The following is a 27,171-nucleotide window of genomic DNA, read 5'->3' as shown; positions in this document are numbered from 1 at the left end:
GATCCGGGACACGAAGCTGGATTTTCGGGAGTAGAAAAGTTGTATCAGTTTGCGAAGAGAGATGGTGTGCACGATGTATCGCGAAGAGAGGTTAAAAAGTGGTTAGAAAGCAATGACACGTATACTTTGCATCGTCCCGTAAGACGTAAGTTTTCTCGGAGCAGGGTAGTGGTGTATGGTATGGATGATGTGTGGCAAATGGACTTGGTAGATTTATCTTCGTTATCGAGACACAATAAGGGATACAGATACTTGCTGACTTGCATCGATGTCTTGTCAAAATATGCCTGGGCCGTACCATTAAAAGATAAAACGGGCAAGAGTTTGATCTCTGCTCTAAAAAAGATTATCCAGACATCAAATAGAGAACCGTATCACATTCACACGGATAAGGGGACTGAATTTACAAACAAGGCTTTCCAAACATTTCTCAAAGAAAAGGACATCGTGCATTACACAACCGAGAATAGTACCAAGGCATGTGTCGTAGAAAGATTTAACAGGACGTTGAAAGAAAAGATGTGGAAATATTTCACGCATCGTAACTCATTAAAGTACATTTCGGTGCTGGACAGTTTACTGAACGCGTACAATAATTCTCATCACGGGTCTATCAAAACGAAACCCATTCTGGTCACTAAAGAAAATGAGGGTGATGTTTGGGACACGCTTTACGCGGGAAGAGAAAAGAGAGGACAAACGGGTCGGTATAAAGCGGGTGATAGAGTAAGAATTAGTAAAGCCAAACAAATTTTTGAGAAGGGCTATCTCCCTAATTGGACGGAAGAGGTCTTCAACGTAGATCGAGCCAAAAGGCGAGGGGTACCCGTCTATAACTTAGTGGATGACACGGGGGAAAGCGTGTCCGGTACTTTTTACGAAGAAGAATTGCAAAAAGTGCGAAAGGATAAAGGTGGTTTGTACAGGGTGGAAAAGGTACTGAGGAAAAGAAAGAGGCGAGGGAGGACCGAATACTACGTCAAATTTTTAGGCTACCCGTCATCTTTTAACCAATGGGTGGATAATATACAAAAGTCGTACGTTGGGCAATAGAGAAAACATTCCAAAGTGTAACGATGGAGAGTGAAGATCAAATTTATGTCACCCTTCCGAGCAATAGTTCTTTCGACTATTTTCCGCATAACACCCTCACGAGTTTTACTACCAAGTTAGCAACGCCTTTACAATTAAGGGGCGAATGGGAAGTAGCCTTGGTGGATATCATCTACCCGCATTCCTGGTCGAAACGTAAACAGGACCAACAACCGATACCGGATAACAGTAAATGAGGAGACTATCGTAGGACGCGTGCCGCAAGGTCATTATAGAAATGTGGCTGACGTATGCAATGCAATCAATAAGTCATTCCCCAATTCCGCGAGAAATAACGCGCACTTTGACGTCGATGCAATTTCTTGTAAAGTGACCGCCAATGTCAGAGATGATACGGAGGTTAGCGTCAAAATCAAATATATAAGATACGATACAATTAGATATAAGGAGTGATTTTGGGGAAAAGGTGCCATTTCAAAGTGGGAAAGTCATCGTGAAACTGCACTTTCGATCTCTCTCGTAAACAAACATTCTTTTAATAGTCATGACGGCTCAGGGTACATCCCTGCCCGTCTTTCGAGGAGCCGCGAATGCAACGAGGGTATGGTTTGGGAAGTATGTTGAAGGGGTTACTGCGATCAGCCGTACCTTATTTGGGTAAAAAAGGCGCTGCAGACTGGTCTTAACATCGCCAGTGATGTGGTCGTCAGGGAGACAGCTTAAAGCGCGCCACCTCGGCAAACCTTAAACATCTCGGTCGTCAGTTATCCAGCCAACCCAGGAAGAGAAATAAAGCGTTTAAAAGGAAGCGCCCCATTAAGAAAAGGGTCACTTCGAAAGGAGCAAAGAGAAGGAAGACATCGGATATTTTTGACAAGTGAACTCATTCGTATCATCACCTGGCCGTGTGTGCACGCTCACGTCTCGACAATATGGATAAGATCCATCGCCAATCCTGCGATTGTTCAAAGTCAGAAGTGGACCTGTTTAGCATTCCACCTACGCAAACGACGGTCGAGAGTGGGAAATGGGTCGAATATTTTCCTCTTACAAACATAGGCGATGCCACGCCTATTCAGTTTCATCTACAAGGGTCGACGGATGAATACACCGATTTATCCCAGACCTTCCTGCACCTTCAAGTCAAAGTGGTCAACGGTGATGGGCACGCCTATCGGCGAAAATGAAAAGGTTGCCCCCGACAAACTTGTTCATAGCATTCCTTATTCAGCGATGTGGACTTGATGTTAAACGACAGACTCGTCACCCCCCTCTACCAATACCTACCCTTACCGAGCCATCTTGGAAACTCTGTTAACTTACGGGCCGGCTGCGAAAGAATCCCAACTGACCTCGTCGCTCTATTTTAAAGACACACCCTGGGTTTATGGATGATGGCAACCCCTTCAGCGCAACGCCTGGCAACGGAGGAATGAGACAGAGGCAAGATTACATCAAGGAGAGTCGGACTCTCGACATGGTTGGAGTTCTTCACTTGGATATGTGTTTTCAAGAACGTTTGCTCTTGGGAGGAGTGGATGTCAAACTTAAACTCAATCGCAGCAAAGATAGTTTCAGTCTAATTTCCGCTACCGACGGCGCCAGCTACAAAGTCCAGGTCACTAACGCGTCTCTGTTTGTCAGAAGGGTCAAGCTGAGTTCAGACGCTGCGCTGCTTCATGCAAAGACCTTGGAGACGCAAACGGCAAAGTACCCGCTTAAGGCGTGTGGAAGTTAAGACATTCAGCATACCGCGTGGGAACCTGTCATTCACCAGAGAGAGCCTGATTCTGGGGCAAATGCCCAAACGATTAGTCATAGGATGCGTGGGTAACACAGCCTTCAACGGAGATTACTCGAAAAAACCCGTTCAACTTTCATCACTACAACCTCAACTTCTTGGCGTTGTACGCCGATTCCGAGCAAGTTCCCTGGAAACCCCCTCCGTCCTAAATTCGCCGAACAGAATGCGAGTTACATCTTAGCCTACCAGACTCTGTTTTCCGGAACAAATTCCCTGTACCTACGGGACAAAAGGTAATCACATCGATCGAAAAGATTACGGGAATGGATATTCACTGTACGCCTTTGACCTGACACCCGACCTCTCGGATGGTGATTGCTTCAACCTTCGTAAACACGGAAACGTAACGTCTGGAGATGCAGTTTGAGGAGGCTCTACCAGAGACTATCAACGTTCTGGTGTATGCGGAATATGAGAGCATCGTCGAAATTGATAGAAATCGAAACGTGATTGTGGATTTTGGAAACTGAGAGGAGGAGAGACAGTTAAATCTCTACGGGGCATTCACCATGAATACGGAACATCTTTTAAACTTTGTTGAACGAGACAAACTGATGAGAAGAGTATTTTCTGGGCATTTTTCCCGCCGCGACCACGTACCTGATTATGTGAAAAGCTTACCCAGCGGCGTTGATCGCCAATGTCGATAACCATAATGAACCGGGTAGTCATTGGATCGGCTATGTACGTAAATAGATATGGTCAGGCCAGATTTTTTTGACTCGTACGGGAGACACCCGAGGATGTATTCTAGTTATTTCACCGAGTTTTTACAATACAACTCGAACGAATGGAAATATAATACCCGATCTCTTCAATCAGACTGGTCAACGGTATGGCGGGCAATATTGCTTGTACTTCTTGTTTCAGCGAGTGAGAGGAAACAGTATGCAAAAGTATCGTGTCAAACTTTCATTCGAATAAACTTCAGAATGATCGAAAAGTATACGCCTTTGTCAATACGCGATATCCAAATTTAAATTCTCATATGTATGACCCGAATCTAATTTTACGGCAAATATCAAAGTCTTTAAACTAATGTATGTATGTCCTCTGTGGCTCGTGTTAGCCCTATTTGCCATCTCTCTGTATGTCGATGTATCGCAATGTCTGTGTATATATTTATATGTTGGTTAATATTCACCTACGACTTGGTCATGCGTTATATATATATATATATATATATATATATATATACACGTATCGTATACTTCATTCTACTTTTCTCCCTCAGTCTCTTTCTCTCTCTCTCTCTCTCTCTCTTCGCCTTCCTCCTTCCTCCATGGTGCATGCGATGAGTAGTTAATGATACCGACTCGTAGATGAGTGAAAAGTCAATGTGAATCAGTAAAGTTCGTTTATACATTTGAGTTTATTTGTACAAAGTTCGTTGAACGTAATAAAGATCTCCATCGTATGACAATATATACGCATCATTTGTGAATTACATTCGTCTGATTACAATGTGTTACAAAGAGTTTAAGCATGTTGGGAGTGATCGATGAGAGAATGATGATGACGATGCGAGGTATTTAACCAACGCCATTTAAAACGAGTAATCAACGCGTACCATGAACGTACACGTACAGTGAGAAAGATAGATTCCATGCGGATGAAAATGCATCCAGACTGAGACAAGTACATTCCTTAATACAACGTCAGTGATAAAGCATGACGCGAACATAAACGAGTACATTTAAACGGATAATTCAATCCGCAAAATGTTTACAAATACATGAGATACTTTTACACAATGTGATACAAATTTGCCACGACTATAAATCCGAGTGTTTTGCATCAATGAATGGAGCGAGTATGATTTAATCAAAACTTTCCCCAAGTCAACTTGGGTTTGGTGGAACGAGTCAACTTCCTCTGCCTGTGTTTTTCTCTTTGGTTGTTTGAGCGTTGGTTGATCGATACGTGTAGTGAGAATAGGAGTGGAGGGTAACTAGTTTGGGTGATGCACCTCGCTGCCAGAATACCGCGAGGACTACTTACGTTTCAATTGTTGCAAAACACTCAGTCGTTCATTATTCAAAATCAGAGATTCCGGTACATTTGATTCGGATAACACTCGAAGAAAATGTTGCCAACCAATCGGGTTGGACGATTTACGTCCTCTCATACATTCACATCGAGTATCAAATCAACGATATTTGAACCAGGTATGGTCCTTCCTTCGTACACCAACTCTCCGCGTTTATTCCATTGCCAGGTAGCTCCTGGTTGGCGGAGTAACACACGATCCAATAATACATCGGCGCGTTTTTCAAACTAGCCGGTAACAGACTCAATACATTATTCTTAGCACTTTGATCGACAATCGTATTTCCTTCGGCCTCATTCTGTCGAGCATTCTCCGTGTTTATCACCTTCGATACTTATATGAATGGGATTTGGTCGCATTTCGCCATGTTGCAACTGCAAATACCTTTGCAAGGCTTCGTTGTAAAGAGTAACTTTTTCTTTATCCGACATATTCTCCGAATTCAAAATAGACTGTATTTCTTCGTCCAATTCTGGACAGTATGCGGGTAGAAGGTTGACTTTTCAAATTTGAAGACTTTCCACAAATGATGTTTATTTAAACAAAAGCGATAAAATTGGACCGAGTAAAGCACCGAGAAATCCACCGTTTTGAATCAAGATTTCTTTTTTCTTGCGATGCCCGTGACGTTTATCGGCTAATGCACGAATGTGTTTCTTGCATCTAGACAAAGTCTTCTTTTGATTCGAAGTAAGAGGTACATTGCCTTTTAAAGTATTGGCGCAACATTCCGCGAGACAAGTAACCAGATCCCTCGATGCATGGCGTAGGTAGGCCTTGCGTTGTTTTGGAGCGCACTTGGCCAACACTCGCAAGACATGCTCGTGCTTCTTAAGTCTATGAACCATATTGACAGAATGATGATTTTCTCATCGCTGCAACGATTATTATACCTTACTGACATAAACTACGGTAAACTCATCTGGAAAAATCTTGGTTCGTAATCTATATTCTTCCAGAGTATTCGATTTCAAATCAATCAATAGATACCCGTACGGCTCCCTAGTAGCATCTTCGTAAGACTCTTGCACATACTTTGCATTGCCTGGGATACAGCTGTCGCCCCAAATGCATTATTTGTGATTTATCCCTCGGATTCTTATACATGACTAGATATTGCGCGTTTAAACTGATTGTACGGGTCTCTTTACCCCGATGGAACAAATTTTGAACTATGAAAATAATCGACAGGTTACGATGATGGGACCCTCGGGTGAAAAGAGCGGTCATTTTTGCATTGGTCGAACACTCGGCCATTAAATCATCGACGATTAATAGATTACGAACGTTTGGATCGATCGTACTCTCAAAATTAGCCGGAAACCCATCTATAAACTCAATACCTGGAAACTCGGATAACATTTCACCGTAAGCATTTTGATACACGCCGTAACACCACATAATCTTTTGCGATGGTCTATCGATCATACTTTGGTTATGCTTTATCAACTTACGCACAAAGACGGTCTTACCACTACCTGTGGGACCCGCTACGATGCACGTAAACGGATGTACAAATTTCAAAACCATGATTGATTGATTTCTTTCCTTCACCGGCGTCTCAAAAGCGAGCTACCCGTACTCAAGAAAAACCGAATGACAAATGACAACAATGTAGTGGGAACTGAATATAAAAAGTTATTGCCTCGATTAAGATATGAGGCGAGTGGTATCGACACGATCCACGCGCAAACATTTCTAAGACAATTCCGTAAGATTAACATAGTGGGTTTGGATTGCGTGGGAAAAAGGCATCGCCTCGGACCCATTGCGCTTTAGTAGATAGCTTACGTTACTATGAAATGGGAGGAAGTTTGATTCCGTCAGTAATAACTCTGAAATGAGGTTTTTACCTTGAAATACACGCTCGGCGATAAAAGAAATGATCGATAACACAAACAGCGTAATAACAATTACAACGACTCGGATACCTATCGTAATTCGTCGATGTTGCAAAGTATCGTTCAAATTGAATGGCGAATCAGACATGTTGACTGAAAGGAGTCACGTGCAAATAATGATAACGAAATGAAAAGAACCCCGTATTTATGATTAGTATTCGAGGATGGTTGCTGCTCGATCAAACTATAACCCGTGAACTAATCGCGTGCGACATACCCGTAGGGAAAAGTGAAAAATCAGGCTGAACCACTCTCTTGTCGTACACTACTCTGTAATCCTTGCGAGCTGCTTTAGTTTCTATCCGCTTTCTCTTGGCATCTTTCGTGATTTGGTAGTCATCAGTGACAGTGATGGGTCTCTCATCATCAGTTCCAAAAGTCCTAACCATAGCTCGCATGGTATCGAAATTGATCAGTTGAGAGTTTTTGTAGTTTAAGGTGATACCTTTGACCTTGCAGTGCGTCTCACCATTTTCAAGTTGGTAGGCGTAATTTTTCGGACCGCCCGAACAAAAGGTCGTAATGTGATGACCATCCAGTTCGTCCGTCAATTCTCCCAAGTAATCGCCCAAAGCGGGACGCCACTCATCGGCGTTGTAATCTCTCTCTACATAAACGACGCTATCCGTATCGAAATACAAAACGCGATTGTCTAAGCGGTCAATGACATCATACAGTTTAAGACGCGCCTGCGCTGTCGTAAATGCGGCTATGACTACGTTTGATCGAGCAGCCACCTCCTCAAATTCATCCCTTTTCACCGACTTGACCTCGATCACTTCCTCCGTGACAAAGTTCAAATCGGTGACGATGATCTGATCAGAAGTCAACATATCGTACAATTTTTTAGGACAACTTATGACTTCAATACTGGGCAGATTGGTTCTCATGCCGAAACGTCCCCAAAAAGAATTCAGCATGAGTTTCGAAAGGGACCGTAATCCCTTGTTCTTTACAATTTTGTTCGGCTCTAGCCGTATACCCTCATTTAGGTAGTAGTCCCTAACGTACTGTGCCTTGTCTTCTTCGGACTTTACCCACTCGGGCCATCCAGAGGCTTCTTGTTTTATTTTCAGGAAGGTATTGATGTAGGATGTGAATAAACCCTCCGCGTTAGTATTGGGGTCGTACTGTGCTTTTCTTGGAAAGTGCCAAACGGACTCAATTTCAAGTACTCGATAACCCTTTTCAACTGCCTTCATTAGCTCGAGGGAAACCCAAGTGCTTTGGAGCAGTCGCTCCTGAGTACCATGGTTGCACTGAGTCCTCTGTCTCGTCTCCGCGCATGTGCGACAGAGTGGAAACATTAATTTCCCATTGATTTTGATTGGCAGTACTGGATGTAAGAGGGATTTCGGGGGTAACACCTTACACCTAACTAGCCCGTAATAGGCGGATACATCTTGAAAATGCGAAGTGATGACCTCTGGATGGCCCAAGGGGTAAGACCCGTACTTGTTAATGCTCGGGTACAGGGATGTAAAGTCCACGTACCTGATTCTTTCCCCCTCCCCACATTCATAGTACAAACAATTTGCATTTGTCCTTCCACCGTAGAAGGCTTCGCGAGGGTTAAGGGTGACAACGTCGTGTGGGTTGAGAGTGTGAATGTTCTGGGTGAATTGCGCTGGCAGACCTTTTTGGATTTCCTTCCATTCGCAAGACCACATTTCAACATATTTGTGGTCGGGAAGGACTTTTTTGATGTAATTTTTCTTCATCACGGTCTCTAAGTGCAAATCACCCATACATTTACCCTCTCGACCCGACGGCGTGTTGTACTCATAACATCTCGCACAGCCGTGCCACCAGCATCCATTAAATTCATACACGGTTTTGTTTTCCCTGCAAAACCCATCCACCTTGTAAGGACCGATCCAGACTTCCCCCTTGTTCTTTGCATGCTGAATATGAACGCCTTCAGACTGACTGACGTACGCCAAATACCGCAATGCCAACTTTGACTGTATGTCTTTTGGATCGTAACCTCTGGGAGGAATGACTGCGATTGAGTATATTTGCAGAAAGTTGCGCCGAAATACGAGGTTGCAGGCAGCTGCGATCGTGATGCAGTTCTCAAAGGGATCTACGCCGGTGTCAATCACACCAAATTTGTGATATTTCGTCACATTTTTGAACAAGTTCCGAAATTCTAAACAGCACCTTCTGAGGATGTCTACATCACTGACGCAGTATTCGTGGATTTCCTTTTGCATAGAAAATACCTTCCCAGAGGCTACTTCACCCGCGTGCCACTCGAGAAATTCTTCCCGCTTCTTTGGCGACATGCCACCGGGATTATAATATCTCACGTCGGGTATGGGACCTTCATAGTCAGCATTGGCATTCGTATTGAAAAAATGAGGAAAGAAGCCCTTCTTCAATTCTTTGATCCCAAAGGTGGATGGGAGGGCTGACAGGGGCATTGGCAAAAAATTTAACGAATCGATGAATCTGATCTTGCTGAATTCAACGTACATCGTCATGATTTTACCTCCCGACATGATCAGTTTGGGGATGATGCAGTTTTCGTACAAGTAACGTTGTATAAAAACTCCATCATACCCCTTGAAGTTGTGGGCGATGACCGTACTGCCTCTATTTTCTTCGTTGCCAAACAACCACTGACAAAATTCGTTACCAGTGTCTTCCCCCTTGAATACTTTTTCTTTGGTTCCGCAAGTGTCGCACGGTGTTTCAAGGGGTAACGAACAACATTCTGAGCACGCTTTCTGAACAACGCAATAATTTGGGACGTGCGTCCCGCTCTCTTGCGTGCATTCAAAGTCAAAGAATATGAATTTGGTTGCTTCTTTCTTTTTGGCGCTGTTTTTCTTTTTCTTCCTTCTTTTCTTTTTGTTTTCCTTTCCGCGCCCTTCATGAGGCTGGTCCGTTTCATCGCTCACAACTTCAACATCATCAACACCATCTACATCTACGTGTGGTTCTGCCCCCACCCCAGTTTCCTCGGACTCACTCTGATCCAAGTTCTGCGTGGTTTTAACGGGTTGCATATAGCACATATGTCCCGGATATACAAACTTGTTACAAATCTTACACAATGTTTGCCCACACTCGTGCCACGTTTTGTGCTTCTGAAGCAACTTGACATTACATAATACGTTACAGACTGTACATTTGAAATATTTCCAACAGACCCTCGTTTCTTTGTGGGTGCGATAACAAAGGTCATTCTTGAAGTTACGATTGCACCTCAAGCAGTGTCGCAATGTTTCGTCTTGCGATGGTGCGGAACAGTGTTTCCCGTGACACAGGTTACAGGCGTTTTCACATTTGTGCTCGTGCTTTACATCGTACCCCTTCAGACACTTGTCACAGAAATAAGATCTGCGATAGAATGCGCTGAGGGAGGTAACCAAGTCGAAGTGTTCGTCATGCCAGTACAGGTATATGGCGTGATCTCGATCCTCGGGGCCTGAATATACTATCGTGTTCAAATTCTCTTTTGAAATGACTATGACTCTATAGTCTCTCATTTGAGGAGTGTTTTCAAAGGCTTTGATCTCTTCCAGACCGCATTTTCCATACGGGACATTCGCTTCCCTATGCAAGGCTCTCGCATAGTCTGCTTGTTTGCCATAACTTTGTCTTATCGAACCCCAGTCTGGGTCTTTTTCTAACCTAGCGATACCCGTTACAATCGCTCTCGCGCAACACATCTCATCCACTCCACGATTTTTGATGCGAATGATGCTGCGCATTTTCAACAGTTTTTCATTTATGTTCACAAACCTTCGACTTGATTTTCCCCCCTCAGGCATGGTCAAATGTATGACATTAAACGTACAATTTTCGTCTAGTGACAACTCCTCGTGTGATTGCAGCGTTGCCTGTAATTTGGTGCTGAAGGCGTCGTGCCTCAACTGGTCCTTCCTAACAAATGGCATGCTGATTGGTTTATCCAGTCTTGGGGCATTAAAAACAACTCTAACGAAATCTCTGTCCCGAGCACCCTCTATCATCTCATCTACAATGTTATCGAACATCCCATTCACACGAGGTAGCATGTCAATCATGGGGCCGTTTCTTCCAACCGGGTTAAAAGAAACTGTGTAATCAGTCATGGCGGCATTATACTTTTTACAATGTCTCTGACTGACCTTTCTCACATTGTACAATGGTAACTGTTGAGCGTGTAGTTGGGGGAGAGCGTGCTCCTCGGCCTGCCGCTTCCTGCCTGCGATGGATGACGTACTCCCTCTCCCGGCTCCGGATGTTTGAAGCCTCTCAGCTCTACGTGTCATTGCTGCTGGCACTGTCGTTGGATGTTCCTCCTCGCTTGGATGAGTTGAACTGCCACCAGTTGACCGTGCTCCTCCGATATGACTGGTACTTGGACCGGGTTGGGGACTCCTCCTCCAGCTGTGGTCATCTATGACGTGAAATATATCGAAGAGCGGATTAGCATCAACGCTAAGAATTGCTTATTGAGATGTGTCTAACATACATACCATTTGCGTATTGCATTCTTGCACTCTCACTGTGAACCTCTTTAACGTATAGTCCTACGAGCGAAATCACTTTCAACGGCGAATTTTACATGTACCGGATACAAATTGAAACAATCTACAAAACATAAAAAAGAAAGAAAGAAATGATGTAACGTACCTGTACTCGGGTGATTGTGGAAACTCTGCGGGGCATCTTCCTGTTGTAAAAAGTGAGTTGTCCTCGTGAAAATCAAACAGTGCTGTTCAGGTTCTAACTCTTCGTAGAGTTCCTCTCTAAGAGCAGACACGTCAGCGAGGCATTTACAATCGTGCAAACGCTGTACAAGTTCAGCCGTGGTGATCATGGTGACTCAGCGTTGCCCCCTCTCCATCGATATAACGTTGACGTAGCGAAAAAAATGTCAATGTCATGAACGAAGATCATCGAATGTTGAGAAAGCCTAAAAGTTTAAATCTATATATATCTTCATTTTGCCACTTTTATTACACTGCGTATGTGCCTTCTCCACAGGTTTGTATTACCCGCCATACATACATTCACTCACTACCACCAATCACAACTCACCCCGATCTCCAGAGGGCTGACCACCGTCACCCTTCTTGACCAATCACAGCGCGGCATTTTGTAACGGGTATGCTGGAGTAGGCCTTGTCTTCATTCCCATTGGTCACACACCCTTGCCCCCCACTGGTCATTGGAATTGACCATAGCCCTTTGTCCCCTTCACCCCCATTCTTCATTGTCTCCCTCTCTTTAACCAGTCTTCCTGCCAACCTCCCCCCATCTATGCACCCTGCTTTTGTCCCCATTCATCGAGTCAACTTGGCCACGTCCTCTTTGTACAGCATAGCTCTACCATACTCCCATTGTTTTCCAATCTCCCCCCCCCCCCCCCCGCATCCTCAGTCTCTACAGTTGCTTAAATCGTGCATCCCTTGGCCCTGTATAGCTACATTGTATTCCCCCGGTCTTGATATATCTACCTTCCTGTCTTGGACTCTTTGTTTTAAAATCTCACAAAGAACTTCCCCTACCATGGCTACTGGAATATTGTTTCTTGGTTTCCTGTCTTGAACCGGGCTTTCATACCTACCTTCCTGTCTTGGACTCTTTGTTTTAAACTCTCACAAAGAACTTCTCCCACCTTGGCTACTGGAATATTGTTTCTTGGTTTCCTGCCTTGAACCGGGCTTGTTCTCCCTATACATTGTGCACAGCGAGGTAAAGTGAAACTCTGATCGCCTCACCATTCTCATGTAGGCTATCGCCGTGTGAACTTGCTCTCTCCTTTATGCCATGATCTATGTACATGATGTACACTCGCATTCTGCATACCCTTGTGTACAATATACACCGAGAATGAAAACTTTGTGCTTGTGGATACACTCTTGATCGCTGTTTGGATACTCACCCTGTGCATTACCATTTATCGTGGCAGCTGGATACAATGTGTAAGTCACCATGGACCGTTATAGTACTCATGCAATCCTCATCCAGCAAAACTGCACTGCACAACTACAGTGCAGCAATATTCACCAACACACTACCGATGCATATATTCATAAGTTCATTTCATAAACATTCATATATTACGCATCTCCCCTTCGTGAAGATGGAGGGAAGTTCGCTAATTAGGGGAGTGACGAAAGAGGATGACTAATTAATTAGTTCATCCTTAAAACACTAGACTTCCGGAAGCAACGGAAGGAGGACGTTAATTAGTTAATTAGCGCTAATTAGGAGGTGTGACCAATTAACACCTCTTTCTATATAGACTAGCATATCTTCTGAAGGATTCAAATCAGATAAGGTGGTGGAGATGTGGAGTGCCTCAGGGTTCCATTCTTGGCCCTCTACCTTTTGACACTGATTTGCCAAATTGTTCTCAATCACTGCATCATAATTATTTTGTTTGCTGATGACACAAACTTCTATGTCTAGCAATGATTTACCAAATATGACAATATACTCAAAATTGAAGGAATCTGATGTACATGGATGCAGGCAAATAAGTTAATTTTGAATGCAGGAAGGACTGAAACTAATGATATTTAGAACTTATGAGCATAACAATTTCTTTTCTTATTACATAAAAGTAAAAACATACAAAGTGTAACTTTTTGGGGGGTGTTACCTTCATGACAAACTGTCTTGGAATAGTCTCATCAATCTGCTCTTCAAGAGGCATAATTACTTGGCATAATTTGAAAAATGCAATTTTTAACCTTTAGAAACATGTGTTGAAATAATATCAGTCTCTCATTTCACCTCATTTGAGTTAAGGGCTATTCATCTAAAGAAAGTGAAATGTATTCATTTGTTGTAAACAAAAAGAAGCTATTCATATAAAAATCAGCACACATTATCTATTTCCAACTTCTGCCCAATCAAAAAGAAATAAAAACAATATCAATTAAAGATTGAAATTTCTCTTCAAACAGGAATTTTTCTGCAACAAAATTTGCATGGCAAAAATTGTTTTCATCTCAACAGGTAATATTAATTCTTGTAATAGAAATCTGCAAAACTTTCACCCTCCCCTTTACTGAACTGATTTAGCAAAGTCAACAATTTTCTTATCAAAGTCCTGCTGCATGGAATAATAAATACCATACAAACTGAAAAACTCCAAGTCATTCAAGCAGTTTAGAAATAACTTAACTTCATTTGCACTTTCTGTAACTAGCACCTTAGTTATGTATTTTCTGCCAGTGCTGCATCCTTTTCCTTCTCTAACCCTCATTGCTTGTGTACCATTTGCAATTTATATATTTTGTACCCCTATTTTAAAGTTTTAAAAGTCTTGTATTTAATTTGGGTTCTTTACCCGTCAAGCTTAATAGGCTTTTATTGGTCCTCCACAAAGAATATGTAAATTATGACTTGAAACTATAACAATTTTTGTTTTATAATGTAGAAATAAATCAAATGTATAAAATAATCAGATTAGAATATGATGTCGTTTCTAGAAAGTCTCCTTCTAGCTTGCATACAAACTCTCAAGAAGTTGTTTTTCTTTTCATTGAGTTCCATAATATCACATGCCATATGCTTCATAATTCTATGGTAATTTAGAGGTAGGGACATTTAAATATGAACTTGTTACTCTTTACACTGTCAACTTCCATTATCAGCACACACGTTTTCAATATATTTTTATTCCAACAACAAAGTTCAAGGTAATGAAGAGGTGTAATCAGTGACTAATATCACTATTCTGTAAAAATATAAGGAATTTTGATATCATTTCATTTTTCTTTTTTTTTAAATCTGAATGAAACTTTCACTGTTCTGTTTTTGTCTGTGCTCTTTTTATCAAGGGGAGTTATAGATCATAGAGTGCAAACTGGGTTATAAAGGGGTATAACTGCATATATACAATTGTACATGCCAAAAGATTGGGGGATGGGGGGGGGGGGGTACAAAGTTCTCATTTAACCTTTGTATGCCCAGGCATCAATTTTTGCATGTTAAGTACAACTGAACTTGTCAAGTTTTTCATTAGCATTCAGTCACCCATCCAAATTTTGACGTAATAAAGTAAACAAAGCCCACTCAGGTGAAGGTGTGTGACTCTGTCAAACAGAAAGATCTTGGTGACACAATAATGACAGGGATTAGGGATTAGAGAGATTAGGAAATCTCTATTCACTGATGATTGGTTTCCAGACATACTGTGCCAATCTGTGAAGAAAGTGGGCAAGAGTTAAACAATGTGAGATTCCTGGTATCGTATTGTGGATGATTGTTTTGCAAAAATAAAGCATTACAAAAAGCGAGACAAAAAATGAGCACGATGGCAATTTTGCTGAAGTGAGCTGTATGGTCATATTTTGAACCATTTCGTCCTAAACATCAAGTTAAATACCAACAGAACACAATGGAGGTCATAATATGCAAAGGACTGTGATACCTGTATGAATAGCCCACTAACATACAGTGCAACTTGGGATGATGTAAAAACTTTTCTTCTTTTTTAAAGCAGTCACAATTGTCTTGTCACAAGAATTTGAGTGATCTTGCTCAGGATTTCTTGAGCTGATTTCATTGAACAGCTTTCAGGCAATGCATCTTCTATTTCACATTATCTTTCCTTTTGAAATTGCAACTCTCAGTGTACTTATCCACATCAAGACTGGCATCTTTTTTTATTGATTAAAACTGGAGAAACAAGGCGGCAAATCAAATGTCAACACAATGTCTTTGTATTTGAATTCAGAGTTGAAGGGATCGGTTACTTCTATTGCCATCAGAGTATATGTACATGTAGCTCTACATAAAAAAGGAGTACAAAACAGAAAGATGAACACTGACTACATTTATGGGACATACTGTACCCATCTCTAACAAAAGAACAGACCACTTTTTCCAAGAGTCATTTTTTTTTTAATATCTCATCCACCTTTTTATATGGAAAAGAAACAAAGTGTTTAGCCTCTGAAGAATAGTTGAATGCAATTACCTTCGTAGTTTTCCCTGACGTCGTTTGCTCAAATTCTTGGGGAAAATGGCTCAACAGGAAATCACATGGAATGGGTGGGGTGAGCCTAGTGGCAACCTTATTGTTCAACATCACATGCCTTTTATCTTCTGAGGAAATACGGTATAAAACCCATACAATTGATGAGTTATAGTATCGGTCATTTATATTGGAGGTTTTTTTTTTGGGGGGGGGGGGGTGGAGGTGGAGAGGGGGTTCCGCAAGTGTCTTTGGATGGAGCACATAATAGTGATGATTAAGCTAGTGGTTAATGAGCAAAAATGCATTGTAGTTATGGAGAGGTGGTTGTCCTCGACATCTGCAAAATTCACTTGAACAAATACTTGGAAATGGAAACATGTTTCCATTTATCTATCTTATGCTGATTTTCTGTATTTTTTTTTTTAGATTCCCATCAATAATGCTGAGAATTGAGTGGCATCTGACCTTTTTGAGTTGTACTTGTAGAGAGGTATAGAGAGCATCTCAGTTCTTGGCAAAACCTCAGCCCTATTAACAATGTGAGTGCCAAGAGCAGAAATTTCGACTACCTCAGAAAAGAAAAACAAAACACAAAAACAAAACAAAAACAAAAATATCATGAAGTGGAGATATTTTGAAAGGCTCCTACTAAAAAACTAGAAATGTCGCTATGGCGACTGGTATGCCTCCGCCATAATGCACGATTCTCCTAATAGGTCTATAGTACATGTGGACAATGTGTGATTACATTTTCACAAAATTGGCAAAATATTAAAATGACATGTTTGTCACAAATGCATCGAATGTTTACCTTCCTTGACCTATGTTGAATTGGATGAATAGGAGAGCATGTACTTTAACTTCGACTTTGACCCTTTCATAAGTTTACGCACTTGAGTAATTTTCAAGGTATGGAGAAAAAGTGCAATTTCTGTATTGAACAGTAAATTGTTATCATTTTCATCTGGCCTTTGATTCATAAGAGAATCACTGTCAGGCAGAACATACATAAATATGTACTAAGTTTAAAGATTACTTGAGCCGCTTCTGAGATATGGAAAAAGTAGTAAGTTCAGCACTTTCACTTGATCTTTGACCTTTTGACCTTTGACCTTCTTGGCAAAAAAAAAAAAATCCCAGAGAATCTCTAGTGGGTAATATACATGCATACATTAAGTTTTAAAAAAATAATCCTGCTGGCATTGCATAAATATAAGGAAAAAAGTAAAATTTCTAAGTATTGCCCTTGACCTTTGACCCCTGACCTTTGACCCCATAAACCCCAAATTCCCTAGCTACCTACTGACAGTCAGTACATGCATGTATACTTTGTTCCATAAAGATACTTTGAACAATTTCCAAGATACAGAGAAAAAAGTGAAATTTTAACATTTTACTTGACCTTTTGACCTTTGACCTTTTGACCTCATGACCCCAAACTTTCACCAAAGAATCTTAATTGGGTAATACATGTATACACTAATTTTCAAGAAAATATCTTCAGGCATTGCATAGATATGGGGGAAATAGTGCAATTTTAAGCATTTGACCTTGACCTTTTGACCTTTGACCTTGAGCATGTGCACCCAAAAGTTGATAGGCACAACTTCACCCCCTAATACACATACATGCCAAGTTTCATTAGTCTACCTCAAAAGGTTTTGATAGTTACCCTGTCCACAAAATTCATTACGGACGGACGGAAGGACGGACGGACGGAAGGACGGACGGACGGACGGACGGACAACCCGAAAACATAATGCCTCCGGCACCACTTCGTGGCGGAGGCATAAAAAAAAGTAAATAAACTGCCATCATCTCCCCCAAGGAAAGCATATTCTATTAAAAGATGATGATGCACTTTGTAATCATAAATAGTTGTGGAATCTGAAATGATCATGTTTATGATGCATTAATGATGTATTTGTTGTAGATGAGTAGAGAACTGGTGGAGGCCACAGCAGAAGTATTGGCCTCCACAGCAGGTAACAAGAACATTGCAATCTGCTCATTCGGGCTTTGGTTACCCATGACAATCATACAACCATGACATTTCTTGTACTGTGATATTCTTTAATCAAAGAAATTTCTGATAACAGCAAGGGCTAAGAAACCTTGAATTTCTTGCAAACTGATTTTTCCTTTTCAATCACATTCCTGTTTTCCATTTGTATTTCTTAATGCTCTCATTTAACATAAAAGATGATACCATACAAAATTTTACTTTGTCTCTTTAATCAAACAGATTCCGATAACAGCTGGGCTAAGCACTTTGAAGTTTCTTCTGTAAATGCAAATTGATTTTTTTCTTTTTCGATCATATAATTTTGATTTTCCTTTTTTGTCTTTTTCAACCTCACTCAAAATAAAAACAGATTATACCTTACATTTTGTCTCTTTTAAGTTTTATATTTATGATGAGAACAACCTGCAATTACACACACTTTACTGTGTTTAAACACTGCAAATTAACCACAGAGAGACCGGTCTTCTTTTAATCTATCAAAGTAATTATCAATAATCTTTCTAAATCTTCTCGCGCAATACTGCCAGCTCTATTACAAAGCTCCATTTCAAAATTTATTTACACTGAACAGCCATCCCCCTGACTATATGAAGTCTATGACCATACTTTCTTGCAATCTGAAATCACTATTTTGGTAACAACTGGCTGAGGTTGTTTCATATCCTGTTGTTCTCAGGAATTACCATGCTCTGTTTATGCATCAGCTGGATTTTTTTTTTAATTCTTCTCCATATCATACTCTCTTAATCAATTAAAATGTCCCTGGGTATTTCTGATTAAAGAAGTAATTCGTGGATGCCAGCCAATTCCCTAAAATCTGAAGGAAAGGCATCCATTTCAGCTAGCTCTGACTCGGTATGGTGCAATATCAAACTTCTCTGAAACTGATACCAACATTTCACAAACCTTTCACTTTGGGAAGGCAATATGCATATATCACAATCATTCCAAGGGTTGCAAACCGCTGAAATGTTTAAGGAAAGTGTCTAGCATTAAAAAAGAAAGAATAAAAGTAGATATATATTGTGAGTACATGAAATGAGCCCAGAGGCAGTGCTAGATTCATTCTTGTCTTATTTGTTTTATTTATTTCAATACAATTTTAAAAGACCCACTATCAGCCTCACTGCTGTGTTTTCGGGGAGTCCGTATATCATTTTACAGCATAAAACACAATATGATACAGAACAGAAGATAACATTTAGGCCTACAACATGAGAAAGAACATATTGGCAAAAAAACAACAGAGGTTGACCAGAGTAAAATGTATTGATAGAAAAAAAAAAGGATAAAAAAGAACAATCATAATTTGCAATAATTATGTTATTATGGGGCATGAGGCTTTGGATTGGGATCATAATTATAGGATTATGATGATGAATCTATTCTCAATACACATCTCTAAGGCCACTTGTTAAAAACTATGAAAAGTAGACAAGAGAAAAACATGGAGTGATATGGCATTTATGTTATTTCATTTGAATATATTGGGGCAAATCTTGTTGGGGGCCTCTAGCTATTAACCCGTTGAGGACAGGCTGATTTTGCTACAACATTTCCCATAAACACCTGCCCAAGTATACTCGGGATTTGTCCTCAACGGGTTAAAAAGCACTAGTTACGTTCAGACGGCAGGCCCTAACCTCGAGGTTAGGAAACCTCGAGGTTTCGCTCTTCCCCCCTAACTACGACGTGTGTCCACACGACGAATCTTAACCTCGAGGTTACGAAACTTCGAGGTTAAGCTTCTGCCCCCCCGTAACTACGAGTGGGTCCTACTCGATGTTAAAACCACAAAACCGGAAGTTTCAGCCCACACTGCTAACAAGGCGTCTATTTATTCTTTAGTCGAACCCTGTCGGACTCGCTTACGGGTACTCTTTTTCTCTGTCATGGTATGCAGAGATAGCACTGCACTGATGACTTTATGCCTTTATGAAGATATTCGTCGAAAACATTTTTTTAGCGTCGGAGAAGAATATAGAATACAGTTTGATAGCGAGTTCGACGTGTTCAGTTTCAGAGATCAAGCGCATGGGAAGAAAAGATGATGTTGTTGTGTCATGCGTCATAGGTTTTTCACGTGTGGTGTATTTGTGGTGTACGTTTGGGAGGTTGACCCGGAAGCAGAGGGAAATTGTGGGGGCCGGAGTTTACGGCGAGGTCACTCTTAACTTCGAGTTCGTTGTGTTTTGTGTCCACACGGTGCTTAACTACGAGTGGGGACCCCCCGCGGCTCGTGGTTAGAGCGCTAACCATAAGATTTCTCGTGGCTCGAAACTTCGAGCAAACCTCGAGGTTTGCTAACTACGAGTGCGTCTTCACGGTCCCTAACTACAAGCTCTAACCTCGAAGTTTCCTAACTTCGAGGTTAAGGGCTCCCGTCTGAACGTAACTAATGATAGATACCAGCACAGTAAATATTCCTTGTACATGTATAACTCTCAAGAATTACACTTTCACTTTGGAACAATTAAAAACATAGAAAAGGCTTGAGTTTAACAGGCTTTCCCTGGTTCTTTACTGAATTGTGGGGTTAAAAGAGCAGACAACTGGTCTCCTGTAAGTGTAATACTCCTCGGAATGTGACCCTGGGCAGCCCTTTCAGAGCCTCCGCACATTCCAGCCAGAAAACAAAGCCAGCAATGTGGAGTGAAGATGCTTAACAATCAATGCAGGCTCTATGCGCGGGGTCCTTTAAAAACCAACTGAATTACATTGTAGGCGCAACAAAGGAATTCAACTTGAATAGATCTATACTCCAGCATTTCGGTAGGAAGAGAGGTGGCCTTTATACCACGCATTCATTTACTTAGGGTAGATTTTGAGGAGGGCAAAGGGAAGGGGGGGGGGGAGGAGGGCAAAGGGAAGGGGGGGGGGAAGGGTTCTGTGAAGTATAATTTAACTTTGTCACACACTCTGTTAGCTGTTAAGCTTCTGTTTCACAATTATTTCACACAACCTCCCTCTGATCTATACTTCCATGTAAAACCTCACTTTACTCCCGAAAACTCAAATCAGCCAGAGAGCACATTATATCCGACCTCTCACAATTCTCTTTTTATGACTTCGAGGAACATCCAGAGGGGGCACATACACTGGTAGAACAAATGGTCTCATGTGGTTCTTAATGGAAAATGATATCAATGATGCTAATAATTTCAGGCTCAAAGCAAAATAAGTACATAAACAATGGTAATGAAATAACAATGATCATACTGCTGCTACTACTTCTCACAAAAATGAAAATATGAAAACCATGAAAACAGCCAAATTTGTACCGGTGTGTACCCTAGCCATGACAGCCAAAATGATGTATAACAGCACTGATAAGAACAACAATGATTATAATACACCTTCTCTCAGTAACAGTAGTAGTCATGATGTGAAAACACTGGTCCCACAAGACATTTCTAATGTGTCCTATTTGAAACAAGTTGACCCGACAAGTTGAGAAGTCAATTGTCTAGGTGGCCTTTTCACGAGGTGGATTTTAGAGCTCTGGCAAAAGGAAAAGCTTAATCCTTGACCTTATCCCCTTTCATTATTTAGGCCTGTGCTGGAAGGAACTTGATGGTCTATCACATAAACTTCACTTACATTTTTTAAAGAGATATTCAGCAATGTGTGTTGCAAAAAGTGATTGCAAACTAACATGATTAAAGTTGTAAAACTGTTTACGGGTACTGTCATTCATATTGAAATAAACTTGGATCTAGATGAATGGGATGACATATTGTCAACTGGTCGTCTGGAGCATTTCTCATGAATTCACAATTTCTAAAGATATTGCGTAAATTATGTGATTTCTCTGATTATCTTGCAACAACATTAATGATACTTTACCACTGCACTGCAATCCACATATCACACTGTAGATTTGCACAAAATCTCTGCTGTGAAGAATTTTGTAATAAAAACAGTCAGATATCACAAGGACATTTCTAAAGCCATTAATATACACATGAGGGACCAATACTCCACACAGATATCTACAATTAAGCCCTGATTTCCACATTGGGCAAATGATTCATTGTTTGGACTGGTGCTGTTTCGTAACTAGAAACATGTCAAAAACACTTGGAGATCCAACACTAGTGCAGCCTGCAGTTACTCATTTGAATTAATAATTAAGAAATTAAATAGATATTTATATCTGCGACAAGAAAGTTACAGAATACATGCAGCAATTAGATGGCAAGTGGGCTTTTATACCACAGCATAAGCCTGAGTTTTACAACAATGAAGCAATACTGGTATACTATTGGTATTTAAATTGAAATTGATAAGCACAGCTTGCTGTCTTGGAACGTCGAGATGAATCGCGTTTCTACCTTGTCTACTCAAAACTTTAAATAACAAGTTCCACAACACTTCAAGTAACCACGTGCATTCAACAGGTGTGTACATTGTAGGCAAAATCGAAAGAACATCGCCAGCACCCATACCCCACACTCACCTCCCCTTTGCCTCACCAGCCAACAAGGCGGGCCATCACGGTGCGGTACACTCACTCGGCGCCCCGGGTAGCGTGGTGTGACACGGCGCACTATCGTGCCTGTTCTTTTGTTTACAAGTCTGTGGGTCTGGAACCTGCATCTGCACGCAGCTGATCTCTAACCTTGCGTGGTAGCAAGCGCGGTTCGATTGCCATGTGGGCTATGGACCTATGACGACATTCCTATGTCAATACAAAGCTCTGGAACACCCTTTGTGATATAGCTTTTTCTTCCTTTTTTTTATCTGGGAAGAATGGTTTTCAAGCTTTTGTTGTGTTTTATTTCTCATAAAATGAAGAAAGTGTCACACATACAAAGAGAAAGGATGCGCAATCAGGTAACTAGTTACACAGACATGACAAGATAAAACAAATACTCCGTTAGACTAATGGATATATAATTTCATTATATAAAATATTTTGATAGTTAGTATGGTTGACGTACGTACGTGTTCCTCGACATTTAGGCCGAGCCCTAGGTTCCATAAGAGGATAAACACCCTTGTTTAGGATACCATGTTCTCTGTGTTCAGCTTATCTCGAAGGTCTTTTCCTAAAAAGTCAACACAAAGTGCACGAATTGCAAAAGCAGTGCACCTGCCCGAACGGTTCTTGGGGACACCGGCCCCAGTACCAAGTGGCAAACGAGGAGTCGTTCGCTTTATTTGGATTTCGTGTTTTCTTTTTTGTTGTTCTGTTTCTTTTTCCCGATAATTTTCTCAGTTGTCGAGCGTCCGACCCGCTCAAGCATAAGAGACCACGTGTCGCTCTTGATTCGATGTTACAGGGCCGATGCGAAGGTAGGTTGGAAAGATTGATGCGGGACGAGGCGTGAGTGGGGCGGAAGGGAGGGGGCGGCGTAGGGCTACAACATGCATGTATTGAAATATCCTGTGTTCTTGTGTGTAAAATTCAGTAGGCCTACTGTACTAGTAAGATGCCTAATTAACTACCGGGATGTAGATGAGAGATAATCTCAATATTTCTATAAACGAATGGGGAGGCCATAAGATTCTCCTGACTTACGATTATGACGGGGAGGAAAGAATACAAATTGCTAAACGGCATTTGGCTATAAACAAGATCAATAGAGGAAGGAGGATTGTATTAAAGGAAGAATAGAAGGACAAGAGAAGATAACGGGGGGGGGGGGGAGAGAAAACGACGGAGAGGAAGAAGAAGAAGGGGGGGGGGGGGTAGAACAAATCTTGGTCATAAGGCTCCCAGTGAAGCTGACTTATGTTGGCAATCTCGCTCATTACCAGTAGGCCTAGGGGAGAGTAGTGAGAAGTGGGACAAAAATTGTGATTTGATGAATTTTCTCCTATAACTTTTCTGGTATTTATAGATTAATGGGACACTTATGTCTTGGACCAAGAGACTATATAATGATGCTAGGGCACATGATGGGTTGTTACTTCATATTCCTAAAAGTCTCATTTTGTGTTACCATGTGCTTGACTCTCGACTTGAAAGCTGATTAGTTCAAAACTTTTTGAGATATGAGAGGTGTCCCACTTCTCCCGCTTCCTCATAGTTCACCCCACTCTCCCCTATTATAGGCCCTATATGAATTTCAGTTGATCAAACAAATCAATAACAAAAAACAGACAGCGATATAGCACTCGGAATCGGATCAGAACTAGGCCTTCATAAAGAGTTTTACTTATAAGTTGGATTTAAATGGGTTAATAGTATAGGCCTATAATTGTATAGGCCTATACTATAGCTGGTCAATGGATTCTAGAGGACAGTAGTTGCCCCTGGACCACGATTACCCCATCCTTCCCACTAACCCTAATCCTAATCCTAATCCTAAAGCTAACACTTATCACCCAAATTAACCCTAACCCTAAATCTAACACTAACCCTTATCTTTACTTCGAAGGACAACTCTGATATCACCAAGGAGGTACTAGACTACAGTGGCGGATCCAGGGAGGACCGCAGCCGGCGCACGTCCCCCCCCCCCTTTATTTTTTGTTGAAACAAAAGAAATAAAAAGAAAAAATGGGGGAGGGGTGCGTGCGCCTCCCCTTTAATTTTGTAAACGCGCCCCCTCTTTACGGAATTCCTGGATCCGTCCCTGGATTAGTAGTGTCACTAACCAAGAGGGGTATAGGCCGCAGCTAGACCCCATTATCCTCAGGGGTAGGCCTATTATAGGCCCTTCTGTCCTGATCACATCAAAATTAAAGTTATCGTTTGCTTGTTTCGTTTGGTTTTGGGTTGTTTCTCTCTCCCCAACTAAAAATCGAACGTTTTCTGAACGTTCTAAGAACGTTCCAAGTTGGTTCTTTGCACGTTTCGTCAAAAAAAAAAAATTGGGGGCGTTTTGTGTGTGGTGTGTGTGTGTGTGTGTGTGTGTGTGTGTGTGTTGAAAGGTTTTTTGAATGTCACTTAAACGTTTTAAAATGTTTTAAACGTTATAAAAACCACTAAAAGCTATTCAGGAATTTGCTTTTTCCAGACGAAGGACCTGCAAAAAACCTTTAGACGTTTTGAGAACGTTCAGAAAACCTTATACGAAGGTATAGGAAACTTTTTAAGAACGTTTAGAAAACTTTAAAGTTTTAAAAACCTTGTAAGAACCTTTTAAGAACTTTTTACAAAACTTTTGAAGAACCCCAGCTACGTTATTTTCCACTTGGGGCCCATTTGGGAAAAAATAGGGTTGTGTTGGGCATACGATAGTTAAGAGATTATATCCCGGATTAATTTATCTTTATCTTATAATATTATCCTAACCTGTCCCTTAATATGTCCTATACCACCTATACCTATACCACATCCTATTCCTAGCTGATGTATCTGCATCAACTTTCTTTTATATACCGGCAAAAAAAAAAAAAAAAGTTTTAATACGTGTACGTGAAAACATGGTGACTGAAATTAAATCACACATACCTTGATTAGGCATATCAAAATTAGAAAAACAAAACCTCTTTAAGATACAATTTGAAATCATGAATAAATGAATTTCAGTACAATTTTAGCACAGTTAAAAAGTTTGAAAGCAGCAAACTGATACTTTATAGATTTCAATGTCTTTTATCTATTTCCACTCGTTTTCAAATTTTAGGTTTTCTTACTTGAATATTCATAAATGTGCATGAATGTTCATGATATAGAATACATTAGAAGACGTAGCGGACCTAACAAAAACGATTTTAAACGTCCATACGAAACAGACCTATATGAAAACGTTTTGTGGACGTTTATAAATGATGAAGGCGTATAGCGGATCTATATAGTATAATAAAAACGTTTTGTGAACGTTCACTGTAAAGACGAGATGTAGCGGACTTAATAAAAACGTTTTCGTGTAAGTTCTGAAAACGTTCTGTGTTTGCTGGGTCTCTCTCTTGCTCTTTTGACTAGTTCAGTAAATATATTTTTGATTATTTTGTACTTTGTTGCAATGAGCGCTTTGAGTCTATTTTGAAAAGGCGCTATATTAGTATCAGTTGGTGTTATTATCTATATTATCAATAATAAAGTTAAATGTTGTTATTGTATTGATTTCGAATGGTCCATGGCAACGTTCCAGTTGTTGTTCTGGTGGACAATAATGATAATTTTATCAATTTGTCAATAATTTCCTGCATCGACCACTTAAGGAGAAGGAAGAACAGCTCTTGAATCTATTGCACTTTTTTCTGCAAACTATAATTTAAAGGCATACTGTACATGATGTCTTGGACAGCTTTGTTGATTCATTCAGGGAGGTGAGTCTCACCTCCCTGATTCATTACAGCAACAAGGAATGTTTACTGATAGAATTGCTACGAACTGTTATTTTATTTATCATCCTAACCACGATGCAATTTCAAGTGTAGTACAGAGAGGTTGTAGGTTTTTTTGTTTGTTTTGTTTTGTTTTTGTTTTTGTTTGTTTCCGGAATGCCCACTGATGATAGCTCTCACCCCCCCCCCCCCACCCGGTTTTTCGATTGTCGTGGCATACCCCCATCGGGATTGTAAGTCGCATAACTCAGTCCTTTGCTCACGTGATACAAAGGTCAAAGGTGTGTCGTCTTGACCTCATCAGCATGCGCGGAAAAAAAAAAGAGCGACGGCACGGTTTTTGTGCCATTTTATACGTGTGCATGGTTTCAGTGTCAATCGTGAGGGAGTGTGTGTGTGTGTGTGCTTTTGATCGTTTCCGTTTGTGGGTTCCTTAGCCCTTCAGGACCAATACCTAGACATGCCACTATAAAGCAGTCACAATATGCGAACAGGTTGGAAATGATAAGAAATAAACAACAACATCACGGTGCAAAGCCATGTGCTCATTGTTCAAGTTTAACTGCAATACATTTTGTTGCAAGTTTATTCAGATATTTAGCAAAAACGTATGAAATTGAAACATTTCAATATTTTTAGTTTTGTCAAACTTTTTGATACTTCTTAACCATGTCATACTTCAACACTTTCACTTTTTATAATATTTTCATTGCGCTTGTAAATACTATTGTTCGTCTTTTTTTTCTTTAAATCGTCCTTTAAATTTCTTTGTAATTCATATTGACTGGTCTTCAAAAAAAAAACTGTTTCGTGAAAGTAGGGAAATCTCACAATTTCATATATTCCCTAATTACATGTAGGGGCCTATATCCCATTTCTATGTATTAACTGTTGTGCTCACGAAAATTAGGTGTTTTTTTTTTTTCCAGACCAATTTTTGACTGGTCCGGAATTGTCCTCTGCGATGCAGGCACCTTTGCACAGAACATATTCGAATTTTCGAGACTGATGACAAAATAAAAGTGTGATAAAGTGTCACTTTATCATGGATCTCATGGCTTGTGTTTGATGTGTAATGTCCGCGGATCGTGACGTATTTGCTTATGTTATTCTATTCATATTGCAGATTTAGGAACCAAGGGATGTTGATAACAAAGA

The 27,171-nt window shown here is 40.7% G+C and overlaps 3 protein-coding genes across 3 annotated transcripts in view; all 3 read right to left on the bottom strand.

Annotated features, from left to right (window-relative positions):
- Nucleotides 1-22,543, bottom strand: part of LOC139710331 (cyclin-dependent kinase 4-like) — a 56,236-nt gene extending 33,693 nt beyond the window's left edge. The window contains exon 1 of the mRNA XM_071622257.1: nt 22,229-22,543. The gene's annotated coding sequence lies outside the window, so the exon portion shown is untranslated. The remainder of the gene's footprint in view (nt 1-22,228) is intronic.
- On the bottom strand, nt 6,988-9,096 carry LOC139709906 (uncharacterized). The gene has a single exon (XM_071621867.1). It carries the CDS (start codon nt 9,094-9,096, stop codon nt 6,988-6,990), a length of 2,109 nt encoding a protein of 702 aa, XP_071477968.1.
- LOC139709896 (uncharacterized) lies at nt 9,189-11,073 on the bottom strand. The gene is made up of 2 exons (XM_071621855.1): nt 9,715-11,073; nt 9,189-9,221 (listed from the first exon to the last, which is right to left on the bottom strand). Exons 1-2 carry the CDS (start codon nt 11,071-11,073, stop codon nt 9,189-9,191), a joined length of 1,392 nt encoding a protein of 463 aa, XP_071477956.1.
- Nucleotides 22,544-27,171: the final 4,628 nt, after the last annotated feature.

The sequence above is a fragment of the Diadema antillarum genome, unplaced genomic scaffold (genome assembly GCF_040938485.1).
Source record: "Diadema antillarum isolate AM-2024a unplaced genomic scaffold, OU_Dant_1.0 scf00000038, whole genome shotgun sequence".
Taxonomy (NCBI): domain Eukaryota; kingdom Metazoa; phylum Echinodermata; class Echinoidea; order Diadematoida; family Diadematidae; genus Diadema; species Diadema antillarum.
The sequence above is the reverse complement of the archived record's forward strand: the minus strand, read 5'-3'. Positions and strand labels throughout refer to the sequence as shown.

Coding starts and splice junctions, on each gene's coding strand:
- LOC139709906 (XM_071621867.1), bottom strand. CDS start 9,096: ATGTCGCCAAAGAAGCGGGAAGAATTTCTCGAGTGGCACGCGGGTGAA.
- LOC139709896 (XM_071621855.1), bottom strand. CDS start 11,073: ATGACACGTAGAGCTGAGAGGCTTCAAACATCCGGAGCCGGGAGAGGG. Junction 9,222..9,714: donor GTGTTGATGATGTTGAAGTT/GTGAGCGATGAA, acceptor TGCCCCTGTCAG/CCCTCCCATCCACCTTTGGG.